The following is a 20,785-nucleotide window of genomic DNA, read 5'->3' as shown; positions in this document are numbered from 1 at the left end:
GAGGAAAGCCTGTTCAAGATGAGGCTGAAGAAGACTGAAGATTAAATCTTGATGTATTCTGCATGGCACTCTATTCAAACTTTTCATGGTTATGTATATCAATAATATTTTCCATTTTGAAAAATGTCGTCTAACTTTCATGCCTTATCTCAATATTATTTAGTCATCTCACACCAGCTTTTTCTGCAGCACTTGGGCATTCAAACCAGACAATTAGTAGGCTGAGAGAAAAGAATAAGGTGTGTTGTAGCCATGGCTCCGGGAGGTTTGGTGGAAATCTGAAAACGAAACATCTAACAGACTTGAACTAGTTTAAAAGCCATCACATGAATGTCACTACATCTCCTTCAATCTTAAAAATCACCTCAGCTGGAACTTAGACAGTATGAAACATCAGCATTTGTTCACCACCATTCTTTTTATTGATTGTTCACACTCATTATTTCCTTTTCTTTAATATTATGTATTAATATTACAGTACCACCTATAGCAACAAATTAAAATTGCAGCTTCCATCATAAATATGACCTTGTTTTGCTAGGTTCTGTACAAATCTCCATGATAATAAAATACAGTTCCTTGCCTAAGGTGGCAAGAATAAAAGTGACAGAAACAAAATCAAAGGAAAATAAGGCGGCTCAACTTGTCATACGTCACAGTAGAGCAACATTCCTGATTCCAACTCCAAGGTACCACATTTACTTTTTTCTTTGTCATTTGGCCTTTTCTCAACATGTCTCTTCTCCTCTTACGTTATGGTAGAACATTTACCTCATATTTGACAGCGTGAAAGCATGTGTGTTTGATCTACAGCTCAGTCAACTTGTAAACAGGTGATTCTAGTAATTACTATTTTATTAAGCTATATTTCCTATATTAATGGAAGTTTGGAGATTGGAAACACAAGAACAGGGATTGGTGTTGGGTCCAGTCTTCTTCAACATCTTCATCAGTGACCTGGATAAAGGGATGAAGTCCACCCTCAGCAAATTTGCTGATGATACAAAGGTGAGAGGAGTAGCTGACACATCAGAATCTGTGCTATGATTGAATAAGACTTGGACAGATTGGAGAGTTGGGCAGAAGGAACACGACGAGGTTTAACAAGAGCAAGTGCAGATTCTCTCACCTGGGGAGAAATAACCATGTCTATCAGTAAAGATTAGGGGATGACCTGTTGGAGGCAAGCTCTGCAGAGAAGGACCTGGGTGTTCTGATGGACAACAGGATGATCATGAACCAGCAGTATGCCCCAGTGGCCCAGAAGGCCATTGGTATCCTGGGATGCATTAAAAAGAGGGTGGTCAGCAGGTTGAGGGAGGTGATCCTCTACCTCTACTCCGCCCTCGTGAAGCCACATTTAGATACTGTGTCCAGTTCCAGGATCCTCAGTTCAAAAAAGACAGGGATCTCCTAGAAAGAGTCTAGTGGAGGGCAACAAAGATGATAAAGGGTCTGGAGTATCTCCCATATGAGGAAAGGATGAGCAGCCTACTTGTGCAACCTGTGGCACGGAACCTCCTTCAACAGGGGGGGTTGGACTTGATGATCTCTTGAGGTCCATTCCAACACCTGCAATTCTCTGATTCTGTCATAATACATGACTTAGTAAAAAAAAAAAAAAAAAAAAAAAGGATATGAATGAAATATAGCCTTTTAGTGTTCCAGTTATAGCTCTTAGTTTATATGAGCTGAAGGAAGCAATTGTTACTCTTTGTCTGAGATACCTAGCTGTTTTGCAATCAGATTCTCACTGTATTAAAGTCCTGATAATGAAACCAACTTGTCAGCATTTGATGCTTCTCTAATGGAACTATATAGCATAGCTTCATGTCTGGGCCAGGTAAAATCAAATGGGTGTAAAACAAGAGTACTCACTCAATAGGGCTTTTTCGTTCACTGAACTTATTTACTGTCCTGCTGGGAAGAAAAAAAAAAAAAGGCAAAAATGAAAAAAAAAAATCAAAACAGTTTCACTTTGTATGCATTCCTGGTCAACACTAAACATCCTTCTGGGTAGCATGTGAAAATATAGGAGATTTTAAATACTTTATTTGAAAGAAGAAAAATATATCTTTTAAGCAATCAAGTCTAACTGTGAGATCTAAAAATATCTGTTCCATATGTTCAAGTCAGAAGTAAAGTAATATTAAGTATGTACAAGAAAGTTCAGGTAGTAAGAGCAAATGATTAAAATAAAAGTCCCTTGGGTCAAAATGCAAAAGTAGTAGACATAGATAAAGCACCAGGGGAAGAAGATGAAATACAAACAGGATGTGCTGTGGTGTCCAAATGAGACACATTACTAAAAAAAGTGTTGCATCATTAAACACTCCATCAGCTAGTTCTGCCAGGGCTGCAATGGACCCTCTGTTGCCCACACCAAGTTCACTGACAGCACAGAGACCTTGGAGAATATGATAACCTCACATCACTCTCCAATATGTTTGCTAGTCTCACTTCAATACTTCTAAACCGATGAGGGAGAAAGTTTATACCTCAGTTTAAAGAGAAGCAGTAGTTATACTAGCACCTGAGAAACTATTTCAATTGTGTGACGGGTCTCTTATTATGACTGGTATTGCTATCTCAATTTTGTCAGTCAGTCACTGATCTTCAGTTAATGTCATATCTGTTGTCCACCAGTTCTGCTGCATTTATGAAAGATACTTGGGTAGATGTCTAGGTGTCACCTAGAGTTCTGAATAGAAAACATCCTGAAGGTATTTTAGTATCCCATATCTGACCACCATGCTCACACTAAAGTGCTGAATGCCATCAATCCACACTGCAATCCTTGATCCTAGGTGCCCCTAACGATGGGCCCTCCCTGGCCTCTGTGGCATTCTGCAGTACACAACCCATTGTTTGACTGAATGCAGCCTTCCTGTGTTACTCCAGACTACAATTTTAAGCAGATGCTTAAAAGTTAGAACTAAGTTAGAACTAAGTCAGAACTATCCACATGGGGTGGTTCTAGACGACAGAAAAGTTTAAATAAGGATAGCTAAATGTATAGAATATCTATTGTGTCTGTTGTAAAAATAATTGTAATGTTTTACAAAATAACATCTTGATTTCTCTATTCAGAGAAATACTATCTATTGATTTTTTTTGTTATTGTTCAATTTGTTTCAGAAAGAGTTTTTAAAATGTTTATTCAGATCTTACAATTCTATTCAATTTTTTAAATGACTATTTTTTTGGTTGCTAAAAAATCCCACTCAGTTTATCTATTCTATGCTGCCAAGCATGCAAATTTGCAGGAAAAAAAAAAAAAAAAAACACAAAATATTAGTAACTGAAAGTTAGAGAAAAAATAAGTTTTATTCTTACTTTGTGAAATACACAAAGAAAATGTAGATTATTTACTTTTTGTTCTTTGTGCTTACTCATATTTACTCATTCATTTCCATGCCAGTGAAGTAGCAAATACTTCTTTTAGCATGGTTTATACTTTTATACACAAACATACATGCACACATATGAGGAAAAAAAAATAAAAAATTAAATGGCAAGCATGAATGAGAAAAATACACTTAAAATAGGCTCCTCTTGATTGCAAAGCCCCAGAAAATGGCAAAAGGACTTGGGGACATGAAACTCATATTAGCCTGTTTGTTTTTAATTGACTAGATTTCAAGTTGAAAGTGTCCCTTTTAGCAGTGTTCAGAACAAAACAGCGCCACATGGCCAGCAGGATCCATTTTAAAGTGGTGCTCTCTTATGTCCCCTGCTGAGGATTGCACCATATGAGCCATCAGTAACGCCAAGTCAAAGGCCAACCATCAATACAGCTCTTGCTGTGATCAAGAATAAGTAAACAATGGACCAGCCACTTCTAGAGGGAGTCATAGTGGAGTTAAACCTGAAGTACGGTGGCAACTACCTGACAGTTTTGGTTTGTTGTTTTTTTTTTCCTGAGATTTTACAATACAATATTTTATCTGTTGCTTGCAGTAAATATTCTAATACGGACTCTATTGTGCTTATACTTCATTAAATGAAGGGAATGTGATTGAGACTACTTGTCTAGGCACAAAGCCTGTGAAAATCAGTGGGAATCTTTTCACTGAATCACTGGTCTCTGAATCAGTTCTGTAATCAATATGTTGTTACTCAGATATCATGGTGATGAGAACTTAGAAGTAACATACAGATGTGTGCTTACTCATTACATTCACTCATAAAAGTATATTTTTATTTAGCAGAGGTCAATGCATTTGGGCTAAGCTTCTCTTTCTAGATGCACATGCGCCTAGAGTTAAAAACTCCTACAATAAAAATTAACTGAAAACAGGTTATTATTTCAAAGACCCATCTGATTTAATAGCGGTTGTTGCTTTTCTTCATGTTCCTTACATTCCAGCTACGGGATGGTTTAAGCTTTTTGTGGGAAGGATTTACTTCTGTGTAAGCAGGAGTGGTTTCCTCAAATCCCACTAATCTCATCTTGCAGGTTTCTCTATAACTCTTGCATACATAAGACTTAATTGAACAAATTAAGAAAATCATACCTTGCAAGGACATACTTTCTCTAATCCTAACCAACTAAACTAACAATTGTCATCCATCTTTGTGTATGACTCATTCCAATCTGTCACATTACCATTCACAAAGATACAAAAAGCCACAAAAGAAGGTGATGGACATCCGCTGCAGAGTATTAGCTAACTTGCTCCATACTCCTGAGATCTGACTGTGTCTTTTGACAGCTTTCCAAGCATATTTCCCCATTTCTAGAATGAAATTGAACCTTTGCACTTTATTATTATTATTATTATTGTTGTTCTCTTTCAAAAAAAAAAAAAAAAAAAGGTAATTGGGCATGAAAAGTTCAAATCCATTAACTAAAACTCAATTTAAAATATTTTCCATCCACCAAGCAAGGTCCCATTCATTATGCTGACACTGTACTCCACCTCTGTGCCAAGTTGATCACTCAAAAATGCCCCCCCACCACTTCCCTGGCATTTGGTGTGACAAGTAAATCTGCTGTGTAGATATTACTTTAGAGGGCATCCTAGTTTTGTATAAATAAAAGCAACATTTTGTTATAGCACCTTTCAATTCCCAAGCTGAATTCTGTAACTACTGAGATGCTTTCAATAAAACTATTTCCATTTTGTGTGTTCTTTGGATATTGTGGCAGAACAGGTAACAGGGTTCTGTCAGCTCTACGTACATAGCTTCTGAGTTTTGTTTCTGCTTCTTTACTTACACTTTTTTAACAGTCTCAGCCTTTCTCAGATTACCCTGCTGCTAAATACTAAATACAAATCATAACATGTATTTACTTAAGAAAACCAATAGCAGACAAATAAAAGTTAAATTGCATAGCTCCATAGAAGCCTCAATAGAAGAATTTAAACACTGCAGTCATTTGGTAGCATATTAATTTAAAAAGTAAAACAATACAAAACAGTCTAATGCTTCAGCCACAGGTTAAATATAGAGTTTTCACAAAGGTCACTTTCCCCATAAAGGCTTTTTAGTAAAAAGAGACAGTAGTTAGCCTTAATAGTTCTTTAAAGCTAGCAAAATATTTTTCCCCTACAACTCAACCTGCCAGAGTTGTAGAACACAGCTACTTTATTCTTCACAAGCCCAGATCAGAATCCTAATAAAAAAGCCAAAGAGGGACATCTAGTGGTAACATGCATGAAATTAAGCAATAGCAGGAGGGAAAACCTACTGCCATGACTATGAATCTGAGAGAATAGTTCCTTTCTTATCAGCAATGAAGAAAGGATTAAGAGAAGACTGAAATGAAATACTAATTATAAGCCCTGACCATTCTATTATTTTCTAACATACAAAAACTTAATAATGGGTATAAACTTAACACTGAACTCCATCTTGGCAAACTAGAAAGATGAAGCAAAACAGGAAAGCTAAGAATCACTTATTTAAGTAAGTTTGATTTAAGAAAACCAAATTACTCAAAATGAACTAATTATGAATGAAAAGGTCTTAAAGAAACATCTCTGTCACAGAATTCCAGACAAAAAGAAAGAAGCTGCACTCAGTCTTTCACTAGCAGAACAATCTCATGGAAAACTAAGACCAGGAAAACTAATTTCATTTACCTTGAAAGTCTATAGGTATATCAAACTGCACTGAAGGGCTGAGCACTAACAGAAACTAAAATTAAATTCCAGTTTAACAGAATTTCCAAAAACTCATCAAATGAGCAAACTATAAGATCCAGTTCTAAAAGTGAACATTTTATCACAATCATCATGAAGTGCTCATGGAACATTAGTGAAATAAGCCATCTGTCAGCTAGCAAGGCAGGTGAGTAGTACTAAACTCTTCCCAAACAGACAAGACGAGATGAACAGCAAACTCCAAGCTGCTGGAAAGAAAGAAAATAGTAGAGCTAAGCAGCACTAGCTGCAGAGTCCCAGTTAACATTAGCATAAAAGATCACCTGAATTTGTAACTAACTGGACCTTTCTTACAAAAACACGCTTTAAGCATACAGAAGAAACATTCACGTGAAGAGTACACACATTGTAGAAGTAGGATATTCCCTTGAGATAACAGCTGGGATGAAGAAAAAGAAAAAAAGAAGAAAACAGTTTATAGCTGGGCCTTCCACAGTGAAACAGATGTCTGAATTGAGAACAATGAACTTACTTAAAACCCATAATAAAACAATCTGCCAAATATCAGCATGCCTAAGGCATGAAAAGTACACATATTTTGCTAGAAACCAAGGACATTGGTGGTGATGAGGTGCAACTTTCTGCACTGGCCTCTTCTGTGTCATGCTGGATAACTGCTCCTTGTCAAAAATACAGCTTCTGAGTTGGACCACAATTATTTTCTTGTGAAAGATGCATGGTAAGCAACTTTGTGTTGGATGGCTGCAGACATGCACATTAAAATACAACTGCAAACTAGTTACAGAAAGCTGAGGTGTCACTATCAAAAGATGAAGCAGATGAACTGCTAGCTTTATAACAATGATATAGAGGTCTACTAGGTACCTAAAGACTAATAAGTTTAACCTACCTTGAGCACTTCTGTGACAATTCCACTTATACTGGTCCCCACAGTTCCTCCCTAAATTGAGGGTTACAGATATGAAGCACAGAAATCCTTTCAAGGAACATGGAGCAACCTACAGAGCTGAACTCTTTTTCTTCAGCTCCTAGAAAAACCCACCCTTGCTTTGAAGGACTTTCCCGATTTTCCATGAATGTGTGACAGTGAAAAGGCAAGCACACATCATATGTGAATTATGTGAATTTCCATGAAAAAAAAAAAAAATCATCTTTGCCAATGCTGTAGGAGTGCCATTAACGTAAGGACAGTACTATAAGCTATTATTTGTAATTACTTGTCAACTCCTATCTCCTAAATGTGGTCTGCACGCCACAGAGGTTCCTTAAGAAGCAGCTGGTTGAACAGAACTAGCTAATGAGCTTACCTAGCCAATGGGTCATATCCATTCTGATATAGGGTATTAACAATCCTCTTTGCAGATATATACAATGACTAGATGTACAAGGAAAAATATCCTTAAACATGAATTTATTTTAACTTGAGATAATAAGTCTATAAAATAGAACTGAAGAAGCAGAATGCTGCCTACCTCTCTGAAAACGCCTAACCTATTAATCTTCAGATAGTAGGCTACACTGAGTCTGCTACTTCATGCTGCACTGAGCTATCATAAAAATATCCCTCTCTTATCACTTTCTTTTTCTCCTCATTGTTTCTACAGGACTGCCACTACCTTCTAAATTTATTCTCCTCACTGGACAAGTAGTACCCATGAGGCAAACATTCCTCTTTTTTTTTTTTTTTTTTTTTTTGTTAAGACAGGCAGCCTTCTTGGAACTCCCCCTTCTTATCCACTCTCAAAAGTCCACCAGAACAAGTAAGATGTAGAATAAAAGAAAGATGCTAACTGTCAGTGGTGATGTGCACTGGGATCCACCAGCAAAGAACTAGAGATGAAAGCATTTCGTTACAGAGGTTATGTGGCCATTGCTAAAATAACATCCTTTAATGTACAAAAATAAATGACTCTCAAATGCGTTTCCATGGCAAAGGAAGCAGCCACCTGGCACACAGGTCAGAATTTGGAAATGCCATGTCAAGACATGGAGGCTGACTACTTAATACAAGTCAGCCACCATTCCCCTACCCATATAGCATATAACTCAGTAGGCTTTGAAGAAAAGTGTGCCAGAGATGTCATTTTCAACTCTTTCATAAGCACACACTTCAATATGTTTCTCTCCAGGCTAGCAAGTGATGCCTTACCTCACAATGCTATTAGAATTTATGACATAGGATCATAGTTACTTCATATATTGCATGTATTTGTGCAGAATACAGTCTTCTGTGTGCTTTTTCACCATAATATACTTTCCTAAGCCTGACTAAATAGTAATAATATACAAAAAAAAAAAAACAATAATGTCATAATTCACATTTTTCAGACCTACTTTTAAAATAGAAGAGTAGTATTTTTGTGCATGTGAAAAGAGGCTCTAAATTCTTTTTGATTTATTTTTACTTTTCTAAGAGTGAACAGCAAAGAAGAACAGGATGCTTTGTAGGAGGAAACCACCTGTTTAAGATATTTCATGTTCTTCCTTGCATCACAATAATTTTGTAACTGCCTTGATTAAAATAAATAAATCCTGTTTTTAAAGACTAACTTTTGTGTCTATGTGTATTTCAGAGAGAAGCGAGTCAAAGAAAGAAGCGGATCGATGCCTGTTTCCTAATGTTTCTGACTAAAGATCACATACCTTTCTGGAAGACATGCTGTAATTAAAACTAACCTCAGCACAAGGGCAGCCATTCCATGCCATATTTTCCACTAGAGGTCAGGCTGAAGGAGGTAATGATCTATTTTAACTTCCAAAATCTCTGAGCAAGAGTTACTAAACAAGTTTGGGAAGTTCTAAAATCAGTATTTAATTAATACCACTTTGTTTCACTTAAAGTGAACCACAAAGATAAATTTTTCTAAGTGTCTATCAGCTGGAGCTATTTAATCATGAGTATTTTAATGTATGTCAATACAACTTTTCACAGAGCATTTGATGTGCTCTGTGATCTCAGACGAGAGGACAAGGTTTGTATAGCAATGGAAAAGAGAAATGTTTTTCTTAAACTTCAGCTTTGGAATGAAAAATATGTTAAAAAGAAACAGTTTGATTAATAACAGCCAATATTCTAATTACTTTTTAAAGGCTATTCTTTTAGTCTATTAGTCTATTTTAGTCTATTTCTGTTTACTCACAGAGCTGAAATCTATACCAAGGAGTTGCTCACAGGTTTATACTTCTAAAAATGAAGCAGTTCATGAAATTCACTCAGAAAGGAACTCAACTAACTGGGTCGAGATAAGTCAGCTAGCATTTTAAGGTACCTTTTGGTCAACTATTAGAGCAACTTCAAACCACAATGTACTTTGGAAAAGTAAGAATATAAGATATCAGGAATAACATACAGAGAAAAGAAACTTGTAGTTTCTCTAGCTGCCTACAAGTGGTAGAAATAACAAGCATTAGGAACTAAAATGAAGTCTGCAGGGCACTGGTTTGACTCTCCTACATTCTGGCCTTTTTTCTACTTCGCTACTTTCAACAATTCAAAGGCAATCTACCTGCCAGCAGCCAGTTGCTTCTTCAGTTACAAATTATCTCATTTAGTGCTTTTGCAACAGAATCTGATAAACTCTTTTCTAAATTCCTATTGACATATTTTAAAAGGTGAAAATTTAATTTCGATCAGAAAATAAACAACTTTTTTTTCTTTACTAGTATACACCTGTACAACAATTGGCTGTGACACAGGTACAGCAAATTTCTTGAATACGTGGCCTGGAGCAAGGCAAGACTCAGGTGAAAAGGACAATTCTTGAGGTCTCCTCCAAAAGCAATTAATCCTATTTTATTATTTTGACCCACAGTGCCAGAAGTAGATGTTGCTGGTACGATACTAAAGGTTGGACTTTCCTACCAATGTACCATCACATCTTGTTGCTGTGCGTCAGATGGCAGCAGGGGGAGTCTGACAAAATGTCATCTGACATAGATTTGTGTATGAAGCAAATAAGTGTCATTGACTTCCTCCATAAGGATACTCACTGATGCTTGCTGAACATTCACAGTAACCCACAGTGAGGTGGTCAGTGGTGCATTTCAGTAGCAGTGATGGGAACAGTGGGTCAATTCCACTGCTGCAAACTTTTATGAGCATGGCATACAGGTTCTTGTTCATTGCTGATGAAAATGCATAGCTACAGGTGGCCACTAAGTTGAAAAACAAGGTGTTGTAGCTGAGGATTTCCTTTAACAAATAATTGTTGTGCTGTTTGTAGCTGTTGTAGTTTCCATGGAAATAAATAGGAGGCATTACTTTCAGAGCAACCTACGTAACATATTTCCACATTGCTGGCAGTCAGAGATTCATCGAATCTGCTAAGGCAGATCTCACAGATTGAGTGTGTACCCCACCCAGATGCACAGATGGTGTTTTTGGGAGCAAAGGAAAATAAAATATAAGTTTAAAATGAATGCAAGAAAAACACAGAATAATATTGAATTACTCTAGGTATTTCTAAGGGTTTCTGTTTATCTTTCCTACTTCTCACCACATAGCGAGTGTATGTTCAGGGCTTTGATAATAGTGAGCAAATGGAAGGGATTTAAAACTAGCTTTGTTTTAAATGTAAGAACACAGAAATAAAGACAGGTTCCAAGTATTTCTCTTTAAAATGAGATTTCTACAGAAGCTTGATGCAAAAGGAGTTAAAACCTGTTCCTGAATATATTTTGCAATGACAGCTACGCTGCATCACTCCTGGTGGACAACCTATGACATGTGCATCTTATAACATGCCTGTAAATGAACTAAAATCTGATTTTAAACTTTGGATCATACTACTGTTAGATGGTTAAGATAAGGAGTATTAAACAACTGAATTATTTGAATGCACGGACCTTTGCTTTCCTATTGCTACTGCAGGCATACTAGAAAAATTCAAAAATTAGAGCAAGAATCAATTTTAAACCATCATCAGAAAATTTTGAAATTTAGAGGGCAAATGCCTACTAAGAATTCCTCTGTTGTAAAGCTGGTACTCTATGTTTTTCATTCCAGCAAAAAAGCACCTTTTTGGCACTAGAGGAAAAGACTAGCCCTGCTGCTGAATTTGGTTACCTCTATATGGTAGCTACTTCTCCATTTCTTTTTTTAATGGATGAAAAGACAGGCAGTTAGAAGGAAGAGGCAAGCTACAAAGAAATGAGGAAAACACAGTTTTAGAAGTTGGAATTACAATATAAGGAGGCAGAACAGTCATAGGCAGACCAATCTGAATTGGTAAATTGATAACCATCGTTTTAGACCTCAGTTCAAAGTTCCAGTCTGGTCCCTTCTCTTGCCACTGCCAGCTCTCCTTAAAATAAGAAGGGCTGATGGGAAATGTGACATCGTTAAAATCATACTACCCAAGATAGCTGGTCTTAACATTCCATTCTTCTATTTAAAACTTAACAATGAGCAGCACACTAGATATAAAGTCTTTCCTAGATTATTTCTTTCCCTGAAATTTTGTGCTATTATTTAAGCCATACCTACACGAAGAAACGAACAAGACCAGGAAGAGTCCTTAAAGAAGATACTTCAAACTAACACATCATAGAAAGATATAAGCAAAGAGCAAAATTTCCTATCAGGGATATATTTATGACTGTATGACATACAAAGTAATTATGTATTCACTTCTGAATTACTTGATATTTGCAAGTGTCACTCATTTTACGATGAATTTATTCAAAAATGAAAAAAAGATCTTCTACAAAGGATCTGCTTTATCCAGTACAAAACCTAGGTATGGCCTAACTTCCACAAAAATAATTACTTCAAAATTTCATCACTGTCACTAAACAGAGTTTAACCCAAATATCTTTATTTTTTTCCTTTAATCTACTCATCTGAGTGAAATGGAGCTACAACGGTTTGCATTTTTTAATCCCAAAGTGGATTACACAAACAATTCCATCAAAGATTTTTTACAACAAGCCTAGTATTACTGGCTACATCTTATTATTAAGGTAAGCATTCTTCAAAGAACTGTATGATTGGAAATCTCTTTCTGATACATAGTGACATTCTATTTGCAGGCTGCAGTTAGAAGTGTCAAAATGAAAACAAAAATTCAAACACATTTTTTTTCATCTTGTCTTTATTGATTTAGACTTCAGAGCTACAGCCAAAAATAGTGCATCTGTAGAAAATTACTACACATGCTATCAATACAGCATCATCGTATGTTTAGAATCATAAGCACTTGACAAATAGCAAACAGAACATTCAATCTAATATTTTGGCAGCACAGTCCATGAATAGGGAATACAGGAAAAGGGATTTTTTTTTTTTTTTCTCCAAAAAGAAATATTTCTAAACAGGAATGAAAAACCTCTGTTGAAAAAATGAATTCCAGTCACTCTGTAAAACTTACAACTCATTCAAAACACTAACCACTGGAAACTTTGTATGGAATGTCGAACGATGTACAGAAGCTATGATTCAGCTACAGGTACAGTGCTTTACTCAGCACTTTGTATGCCATTGAGATGGTAACTGCATACCCAACTGCCCAAGACAAACCTCTGCTGGGCTGGGGAAGAGGGATCAAGTATGCGAAAGTGTGAAAGATCCTTGCCCCTGCGAAGATCCTAAAATGCAGCAAGGCCGTGGATAGATCAGGGCCACAAAGAGCATACAGCAATCCAATGCCAAAAAATGGGACAATGTTTTCAAGGTCATTCAGGTGGCCTCTGGGGAAAGAAGCAAAATTGTTTTATGGTGTTACATTTTGTTGAATAAATCACTTCAAGAGCCTTTGCTTTTTAGCATCTTCAACGTGTTCTACTGTTAAGGCCCTAATACTACTGCTGGCTTTCTCTGCAGTGGGAACTTGATTCAGACACTGAAACAGTTTCAACGTGTTCACCTGACATCGCTCTGGTCTATATCACTGCACTCCACATTCTTACACTTCTGATCCTCTGTCTGTAAGGTCTTCATTTTTCTCTAGGATCTTAGTAACATTATGGACTTACATGAGCTATATGAGTGCAACCTGGTGTGCAAGAATGCATCAAAAGAAAGAAAGTCCAACTACTGGACTTCATTGGCAGCTGAAAAACAGCAGCAAAAGCTTTTGAGTCTCTTAGAACTCATCTGTGCAACTGAGACTGAGGTGACTGTCGCTTCCCTAACAAAATAATTTGAATCAAAGGGGCACCTGGTCTTAAAATTAATATTGACTTAGATGTCTTCTTAAAATTTACAAATAGAAAAGGATTAATCATCAACAAGTGCCTATTTTCATTTAACAACCAGCAAATAAAATAACTAATAATTCCTCAAGCAATAGAGGGGGATATAAGGAAAGCTCAGAACATCTTTACTGCATACTGAGATGAGATTCTTCTTTCTCAGATTTTAATCCAAAAGAGCCATACAGAAATATATTATCCTTCACAGAACTACATCTGCAAGGATGCGACATTCTGAAATCAGAATTGATCCTCATCTTCTAGATCTTCTTAAATGGTGATTTTAATGAGAACAGCTCATTCACATTCAAACATTCAAGTTTTTGGTGTAAAAACTTGAATATAGAGAACAAACTAAAAGCTTCATCAAGGAATAACAATAACAGTAAGTATTAATATTAAAGCTTCCCTTAGCACAAGTATATCAAGCACTATATCTAAAGTACAATCTCGGTAACGGAATATTTTTGCCAATAGCTAAATAAAATTAAATACACCGTAACATTTAGCTCACTGAACTACACTTTACACTCTGCCACAAATCTTGCAAAACAAAGCACTTACACCACAGGTTGCACAGTGCCATACTATTATTAGTATTCTTCTAGAAGGCTGGTCAACTTTCCTATACAATTGATACATCAGTGAGTAACCCCAATTCAATCCAGTAAAAAGAACATAGGTTTCAACTCCCACACAGTACCATTTGCCAGATTATGTCCTCATAACAACTCTGGAGTTCCATGACTTTAATATGATTTCATTCCTTTTCCTCATTATTTTCCTTATAGTTTAATAAAAGATGTAACTACTGTAACTCATGCTCAGATTATATAGAAAACTGATTTACACTGAATATACACTGATTCATACTAAATCAATGTACAATCATGTTTTACATCTCCTCACTGCTTTTCCCTTGCACTCAGGATATCACTCAATAACAAGCTATTATAGCAAGATAATGAATTCTTACTTTTAGTATGATTGCTGACCATTTGAATGCGAAATAGTTTGCTCACCTTGACAAATTAGTGTAAAAAATTACTGCATATTGCAACAGAGAACACACGCAGGCTTGCCAAAGAGAACACGATGAAATTAACCCCTTGTTTTAGTACTATTCTGCTACTTAAAATAATTTTTTAAATACTTCCATGCATTACCTGCGTACACGTTCAACATCTGCATCAGTCCGCAGGAATTTTTTAGCACTATCACCTTTACCAAATGATGCTGTATCTTCTGGGTTGGCAAATGCCTGTTTCAAATAAAAACACACAAGTGACATTAGATGCAAGGATGCTTCTACTACTCAAGGCAGCTTCATAGAAAGGTCACTCTTTCTACTAGTGCCTCTATCAACCCACATCACTGACCTGCATTTAAATGCACAGAGGACAATACATCATTGAATGGTTTACTGATTTCTTGAACCTAGCCCAAGTGTAGCTTGCATGCTGACAAATAAATGTAATTTATGCATTTGGATGATGTCTTCTTAGAAGATGTATGGATATGGCAGATGACTGAAGCAATGCCAGTGGGGTGAAGGAATATCGGAACCTGGAAGGTAGAACTGCTTGTATTGTCTAAGTCTCCTTTTCACTATTCTTGACTAATTATCTGAAATCTGCATTCTATTTTGAACAAAATACAGTCTGTGTGGTCTACTAGACTCAATATTAGGCTGTGCTGAAGACCTAGAGAGCTATCTGAAATCAGAAGTAGCTCAAAATGCAGTTCCACTAGGACCTCAAAGGCACTGAGTAACATCCTGAACAACAGCATAATTCAACTGTTTTCTCTTTCACCCAGCAAGAATAAAAAGCTGCATTTGAACACAAAAGGACTGCAATAAACTCTTTGAAGCACATGCTGTCTTGCAGAAGCAGATCTGCTAAGAACAATCACATGGGGCAAATCCAAAGCTCTTTCAGCTCATGATCAAGTGATTCCAACTATAGCCAGTAAGAGATACCTAGAAATTACCAAGAACGGGGCAAACTACACAAGGCTTTTCATGTGCACCCTCTCCTAAACCAGATGCAGCTTCTGCATTACTTTGTAAACTTCACTGCATTTTTTATATGCTTATCTAGCTTAGTCATCAATCCTCGTAAACTTTTAGCCTGCCTTTTCTTTTTTTTTTTTTTTTCGGGGGCCCACATGAAATGTGAAGGCTAAAACAATTAGGGAATGTAAAAAGCTTTAGAATTACTGGATGAAAGGGTTATAGATGCACAAACATTTAACCCAGATGCTCTTTTTGACCCTATTGGATGGTTATTCACAACATGGCTTCACATCACATTTTATTTGCTTTACAAACTGGATACCCTGGACACCAGCATTATACACAAGACAGTGAAAACACAGTTCTGAAATGTTCTTATTTAAATAGAATAGAGATGATTTAGAAGAGTAGAATTAGTCAAATGCAACTGTAGGAGACAGTCTCATAACAGAGACTTTCTTACCTTTCTTGTGATTCTGAAGTATGCAGTTACAAGGCTCATAAGCATCATTTTTACAAGAACAATAGCTGCATAAGTAGCGTAAGCACGGAAGACTTCATTGTCAATTAGCTGGGTCGATTTAGCCATTTCTCCACTTCTCACTGATGACCTTTGAAAAATACTGAAGTTAGACTGACATTAGAGCAACCTAAAGTTCTGACTACAGGACTGACAGAATGGATTTGGTAGGGTGTTTTTTTGTTTTTTTTTTTTAGCATCACTACACTGCAGTGACAGCACAACTTTGGCTGCCTAAAGAAAGTTGTTTCAAACAAGTTTATTTTTCCCCAATTTACTTCCAGAAAAACATCATCTAATACCTTAAGATGATAAACTATATTACCATTTTATTTTTCTCTTCTGTTGCATTGGCTTATTAAACTGTCAATTTTAATAACGAAACTACTTAGTACAATACAAAATTTAGTCGAACTAGAATACTTCTCAAATAACACAACCAGTTACAGACCATCATCTAAACTAGTGAATTTCCCTAAGCAATTATCAGGATACAAAGAGCGTCATGACACAATATATATATATTAGAGTGCTTAAAGAAGAAAATCAGTATTGTTTAGCTTTTTTTTGCAAAATGACACGACTGTAACTGCATTTCAGTTTCAAACTAATCGCTGTCTTCCCACTCAGTAATAACTTGTGATCAAACTGAGTTAAACATATATATTTTTCCTTTGAGATCCAGTTCTTAAAAGTTGTTTTTAGCACGATTCACAGGCAAAAATTAAGTTGTAATGACAAAAACTATTTATGCATTTATCATGGGAGGTTTAAGCTAATGAAAGTTCTTTTCAGTGAGGCTGTAGCAAACCCACAACCCAATGGAGGTGGTATCTTTTGTCAACAACATAAAGTTAAGAAAGTTTTGAGTACTGAATGTGTATATAAAATGAAAAGCATGCCCACTCACACATTTAATTTGTGATCTGCACAGAGTAAGTCTTCAGTCTCACCAACTCATCACACATTCAATAAGTAGGACTGCATAAAACCAGTGTCTTATGTCTTAGCTCTTATCTGTTTCATTCAAGACCAAAATAAATGTACTTTTTTGTCACAATTAACTTCATTATTTCCTCTTATATCTTAACAATTGTCACACACACAAAAAAAAAAAATTATGTACAGATATAACAATCTCTCATTTTGCCTCCAGCAAGGAGTCACTGCCAGCTATAAGCAAACAAGGGAAACTGGACCAGCTGAGAGCTGCATTAAGATTCTTGTTCAGAACAGCTCCTTGGTGGGGAAGAGGGCAGGACAGAGATAAGCAGCAGCTTGCTCTGTGAAACAAACCTAGCCTTGCCAGAATAGGTCTCATTGTAACAGTGGAATTTTGCTCCCTCCTTTATCATTTCTAGAAGAATGGCTAGATCACTGGGCCAAGAACTGGGACTCATGGTTATGGAACAAGGAGCACCATTCTTTTCACTCACACTGCAGTACAGCAGCTCTGAGGACAACCAGCAACGCAGAAAAGATATTACTCAGCAGTGAACAGAAACTGTCATTTCTAACTTTGTATCACAGCAAGGAGTATGTGTGATTTCATAGGGGAGAAGAAAAAAAGAAGAAAGAAAAAAAAAAGAAGAAAGTAAATCTATGGCTTCAGAGCATCTTTCCATAATGAATTTGAAAGCCACAATGAAAATATATTCAAGAACTATGATTCAAAGTCATGAAAGGTTGTTCATGAGAGTATTCAAGTATTCTTCACACTGGAATTATATCACACCTGTCCATATTTTATGACTTGTATAGTTAGCATCTTCTAATTTTCCTCAAGCCCAGGCCTTGCTTTCACCATGAAAACGGAAGACTGAAGACAAAGAATTTGTAGTTTTAACACTAGCAGAAAAGCAAAACAGTAAAATAAAATCACACTACATTCAACAACAGCATAAAACTTAAAGGGATAAGTCTACTAAAACTGCCAGCAGCCTTATCTGGAAATACAGCACCTCACTATAGCGTGAACAAAAGTTTGGGTCTGCTAAATGCACAAGCCTAGATCCCGTGCACAGGCTCTTCAAAGCGGAGGGGGGAAGATATTTCAGGTATATTCAGGTCCTCGCTAGGCATTCATATCACATGTTCTCACTGGCTTTGTGTTCCCCATGTAGTTGTCATTAGCTGAAGTTCAGCCTGGATGGCCTTTTGCTGTTCATTTGTTGTATCACCACTTTTCAAAGTGTCACGGCAAGTCCAGCTTCTTCACAACAACATACGCTCTGTTCTCCCCCACTGCACCCCTGAACTCTGGCACTATTCCCACCCCTTCCATAACCTGCAATCACTTAACCACAGAAGTGCCTTCAAAACCTCGTAAGGAAACTCTCAAAGCCACGCTGAAGTCACGAGGCCTTCTGCTTTCCTATCAAATCCGAGCTGTGAACTCAAAGCACGTTCAAGCTACTGTAGGCCAAAGCGAAACTGTGCCTTTTTGGACATTCAGAGAGTCAGAAAACACTGACACAGAGGAGAGCCGCGGATGTACCCGGCCCGGCCACCTCTCCCAACGGCGTGGCCTCGCGGCGAGCTCCAGACACCGGGCCTCCTTCTCGCCGCCCCTGCCAACCCCCAGAGCTCCCCCCAGGCGGTGCCCGGGGAAACCCCGCCGCCTTTCGCGGAGCACAGCCCCGGGGCGGGCGCAGAGACCTTCCGCTCCGCTCCAGCCCGCAGCAGGAGCCGCCATCACGCAGCACCGACGCACCTCACCGGGTCCCTTAGGAGAACGCGCACACCGCAACCAGCCTCCTCCTCTCGGCCGGACACTGGCCTTCCGCCCAGCCTTAGGGCCCGGCCCCGCCTTGCCTCGCCTCCTCGGCGCGGAGGCGGGTCTCGGGCGGGCGCATGGCCAGGGCGGGCGGGCGCGACGGGAGGTTGGGGATTGTGTGCTCGCGGGAGCGGTTAGGGATCACTGTGGGTGTTGTTGGGCTGGGAGAGGCCTGGCGGGCTCCAGGGGTCACCTTGCAACTTCCCGGCAGACCCGGCTGCTGGTTCGTCGGCGGCCCCTTGCCTGATTGACCCTTCCCAGCATTATCTGAAAGACAACGGCAGGAAAAAGCAAATAAACCACAAAAAGCACGTTGGTTTGAACCTTCACAGGCATAAGGACTTATAAAATCCTGGAGGGAAATCAAAGTTAGCAACCCGAGCAGACTTCATTCGAGACAGAATTGCTCAGGTTGGAAAAGACCACCAAGATCATCTAGTCCAACAGTCAGCCTATCCCCACCATGCCCATGAACCACATCACTAAGTATCACATCTACACATTTCTTGAACACCTGTAAGGACAGTGACCTCACCACATCCCTGGGCAGCCTGTTCCGATGCATCACCACTCTTTCTAAGAAGAAATTATTCCTAATATCAAACTTAAACCTCCCCTGGTGCAACCGGAGGCCATCGCCTCTGGTCCTTTCACTGTTACGAGGGAGAAAAGCCCAACTGACACCTTGCCACAATGCTACAAGCTCCTTTCAGGGAGTTGTAGGGAGGGATAAGGTCACCCTTGAGCCTCCTCCAAAATGAACAATCCCATTTCCCTCAGCTGCTCCACATAAGACTTATGCTCCAGATTCTTTGCAGCTTCATTGTCCTTCTCTGGACACACACAAGGGTCACAGTGCCTTTCTTGTCATGATGGGCCCAAACAACACAGTACTTGAGGTGCGGCCTCACCAGTGCCGTGTATGATGCACCATGTTCAGTGATGACACAAGCTCCCAAATGGTCTCAAAGCTTACTTGAAAAACTAGTAAAGTACCTAAAATCTTAGTACTTTCAGTCCTTACTTTCAGATGGTGGATCTGAACTTTAACCAAAGGCAAAGTTCTTTTTGTTGTGAAACCACCAGTGCTGTTGCAGTTAACAAGCACCGTGCTGTTTTGCAATGCCGAACTGAAAATAAAGGAACTTCAGTGGTGGGCATCAGCTTCTCCTAACCAACTCGGTTGAATGTGATGAAAGGAGGAAACCTGGTGTGCAATCCTCCCTCTGCTTCTGCAAAGAAAAAGGCACTATTCCCTTGACACTCCTTTTCATAACTGAAACAGTGTTTGTGACTAAGCTTATATAAACAAGGCTGAAAAAAATGTAGACAAATGTGCTCAGGTACACAATAAGGATTTCAAAAATAATCCTAAAGCTATGCATGAAGTAGAAAGGAATACAACTTTTAAAGCTGCATCATTATTGAAAAACTGATCTTGTATACATATATCCAACATTAATTGAGGCTATTTCAATGCTTCATGTCACATTCAGCACCTGTGTTTTCAGACCTTCTGTGTCTGGTTTTATTAACCATCAAAAAGCAAAACTCAGTTGTGCAAGGACTGTAGCTCATAAACTGTTTGTAATTGACTGTAAGAGCTGTGTTGAACAACCTTTGTTCCCAGCAGTGACACAGCAAATTGTATTTCACTTGAAGTCAACAAAACAAGTCATGTGAGTGTGAATACTCTAGGTGAGAGAGTGAAAATTTTGCAGATTTTCTTTTCAGAGGGAATGGATTTCTAAAAATTCTGGAAATGTTTCAGCAACTCATAACTGTTAATTCAAGGCAGAAATTTTATCTTAATAAGTATTTGTATGCCACTTAACACAATATATCCCAATCACATGGTCTAATTAGTCTTTTTATGATAAAAATATAATTATTTTCTATTACCTCTTTTTTTTTTTACTGTTTAGTACTCTACTCCTTGTCTGAAGAAGGTAAACCTACTAAGTTAACAGATGTAAATTAAATCCACATTATTATACTTGTGCAGAAAAGTTGGTAATTGATTTGTATGCTTTTTATAGAATCATAGAATCCTTAGAGTTGGAAGGGAATTTTAAAGTCCATTCAGTCCAACTCTCCTGTAGTGAACATGGATACCCGAAGCTAGATCAGGTTGCTCAGAGCCTGGTCCA

At 37.9% G+C, this 20,785-nt stretch overlaps 1 protein-coding gene across 3 annotated transcripts in view; it reads right to left on the bottom strand.

Moving 5' to 3' along the window:
- Nucleotides 1-18,729, bottom strand: part of MGST1 (microsomal glutathione S-transferase 1) — a 50,169-nt gene extending 31,440 nt beyond the window's left edge. For 2 of the 3 annotated variants that reach the window (XM_085230915.1, XM_085230921.1), the window contains exons 1-4: nucleotides 18,573-18,729; nucleotides 15,803-15,950; nucleotides 14,489-14,583; nucleotides 1,879-12,818 (exon numbers count right to left, since the gene is read on the bottom strand). In XM_085230915.1, coding sequence (XP_085087041.1) covers nucleotides 12,572-12,818; nucleotides 14,489-14,583; nucleotides 15,803-15,928 — 468 coding nt within the window. In that variant the 5' untranslated portion in view covers nucleotides 15,929-15,950; nucleotides 18,573-18,729 and the 3' untranslated portion in view covers nucleotides 1,879-12,571. Of the gene's footprint in view, nucleotides 1-1,878; nucleotides 12,819-14,488; nucleotides 14,584-15,802; nucleotides 15,963-18,572 lie in introns of all 3 variants that reach the window. The other variant, XM_085230927.1, reaches the window with a different exon arrangement.
- Between the last annotated feature and the right edge of the window lie 2,056 nt (nucleotides 18,730-20,785).

This window comes from Meleagris gallopavo, chromosome 1, assembly GCF_905368555.1.
Source record: "Meleagris gallopavo chromosome 1, MGAL_WU_HG_1.1, whole genome shotgun sequence".
Classification (NCBI taxonomy): Eukaryota; Metazoa; Chordata; class Aves; order Galliformes; family Phasianidae; genus Meleagris; species Meleagris gallopavo.
The sequence above is the reverse complement of the archived record's forward strand: the minus strand, read 5'-3'. Positions and strand labels throughout refer to the sequence as shown.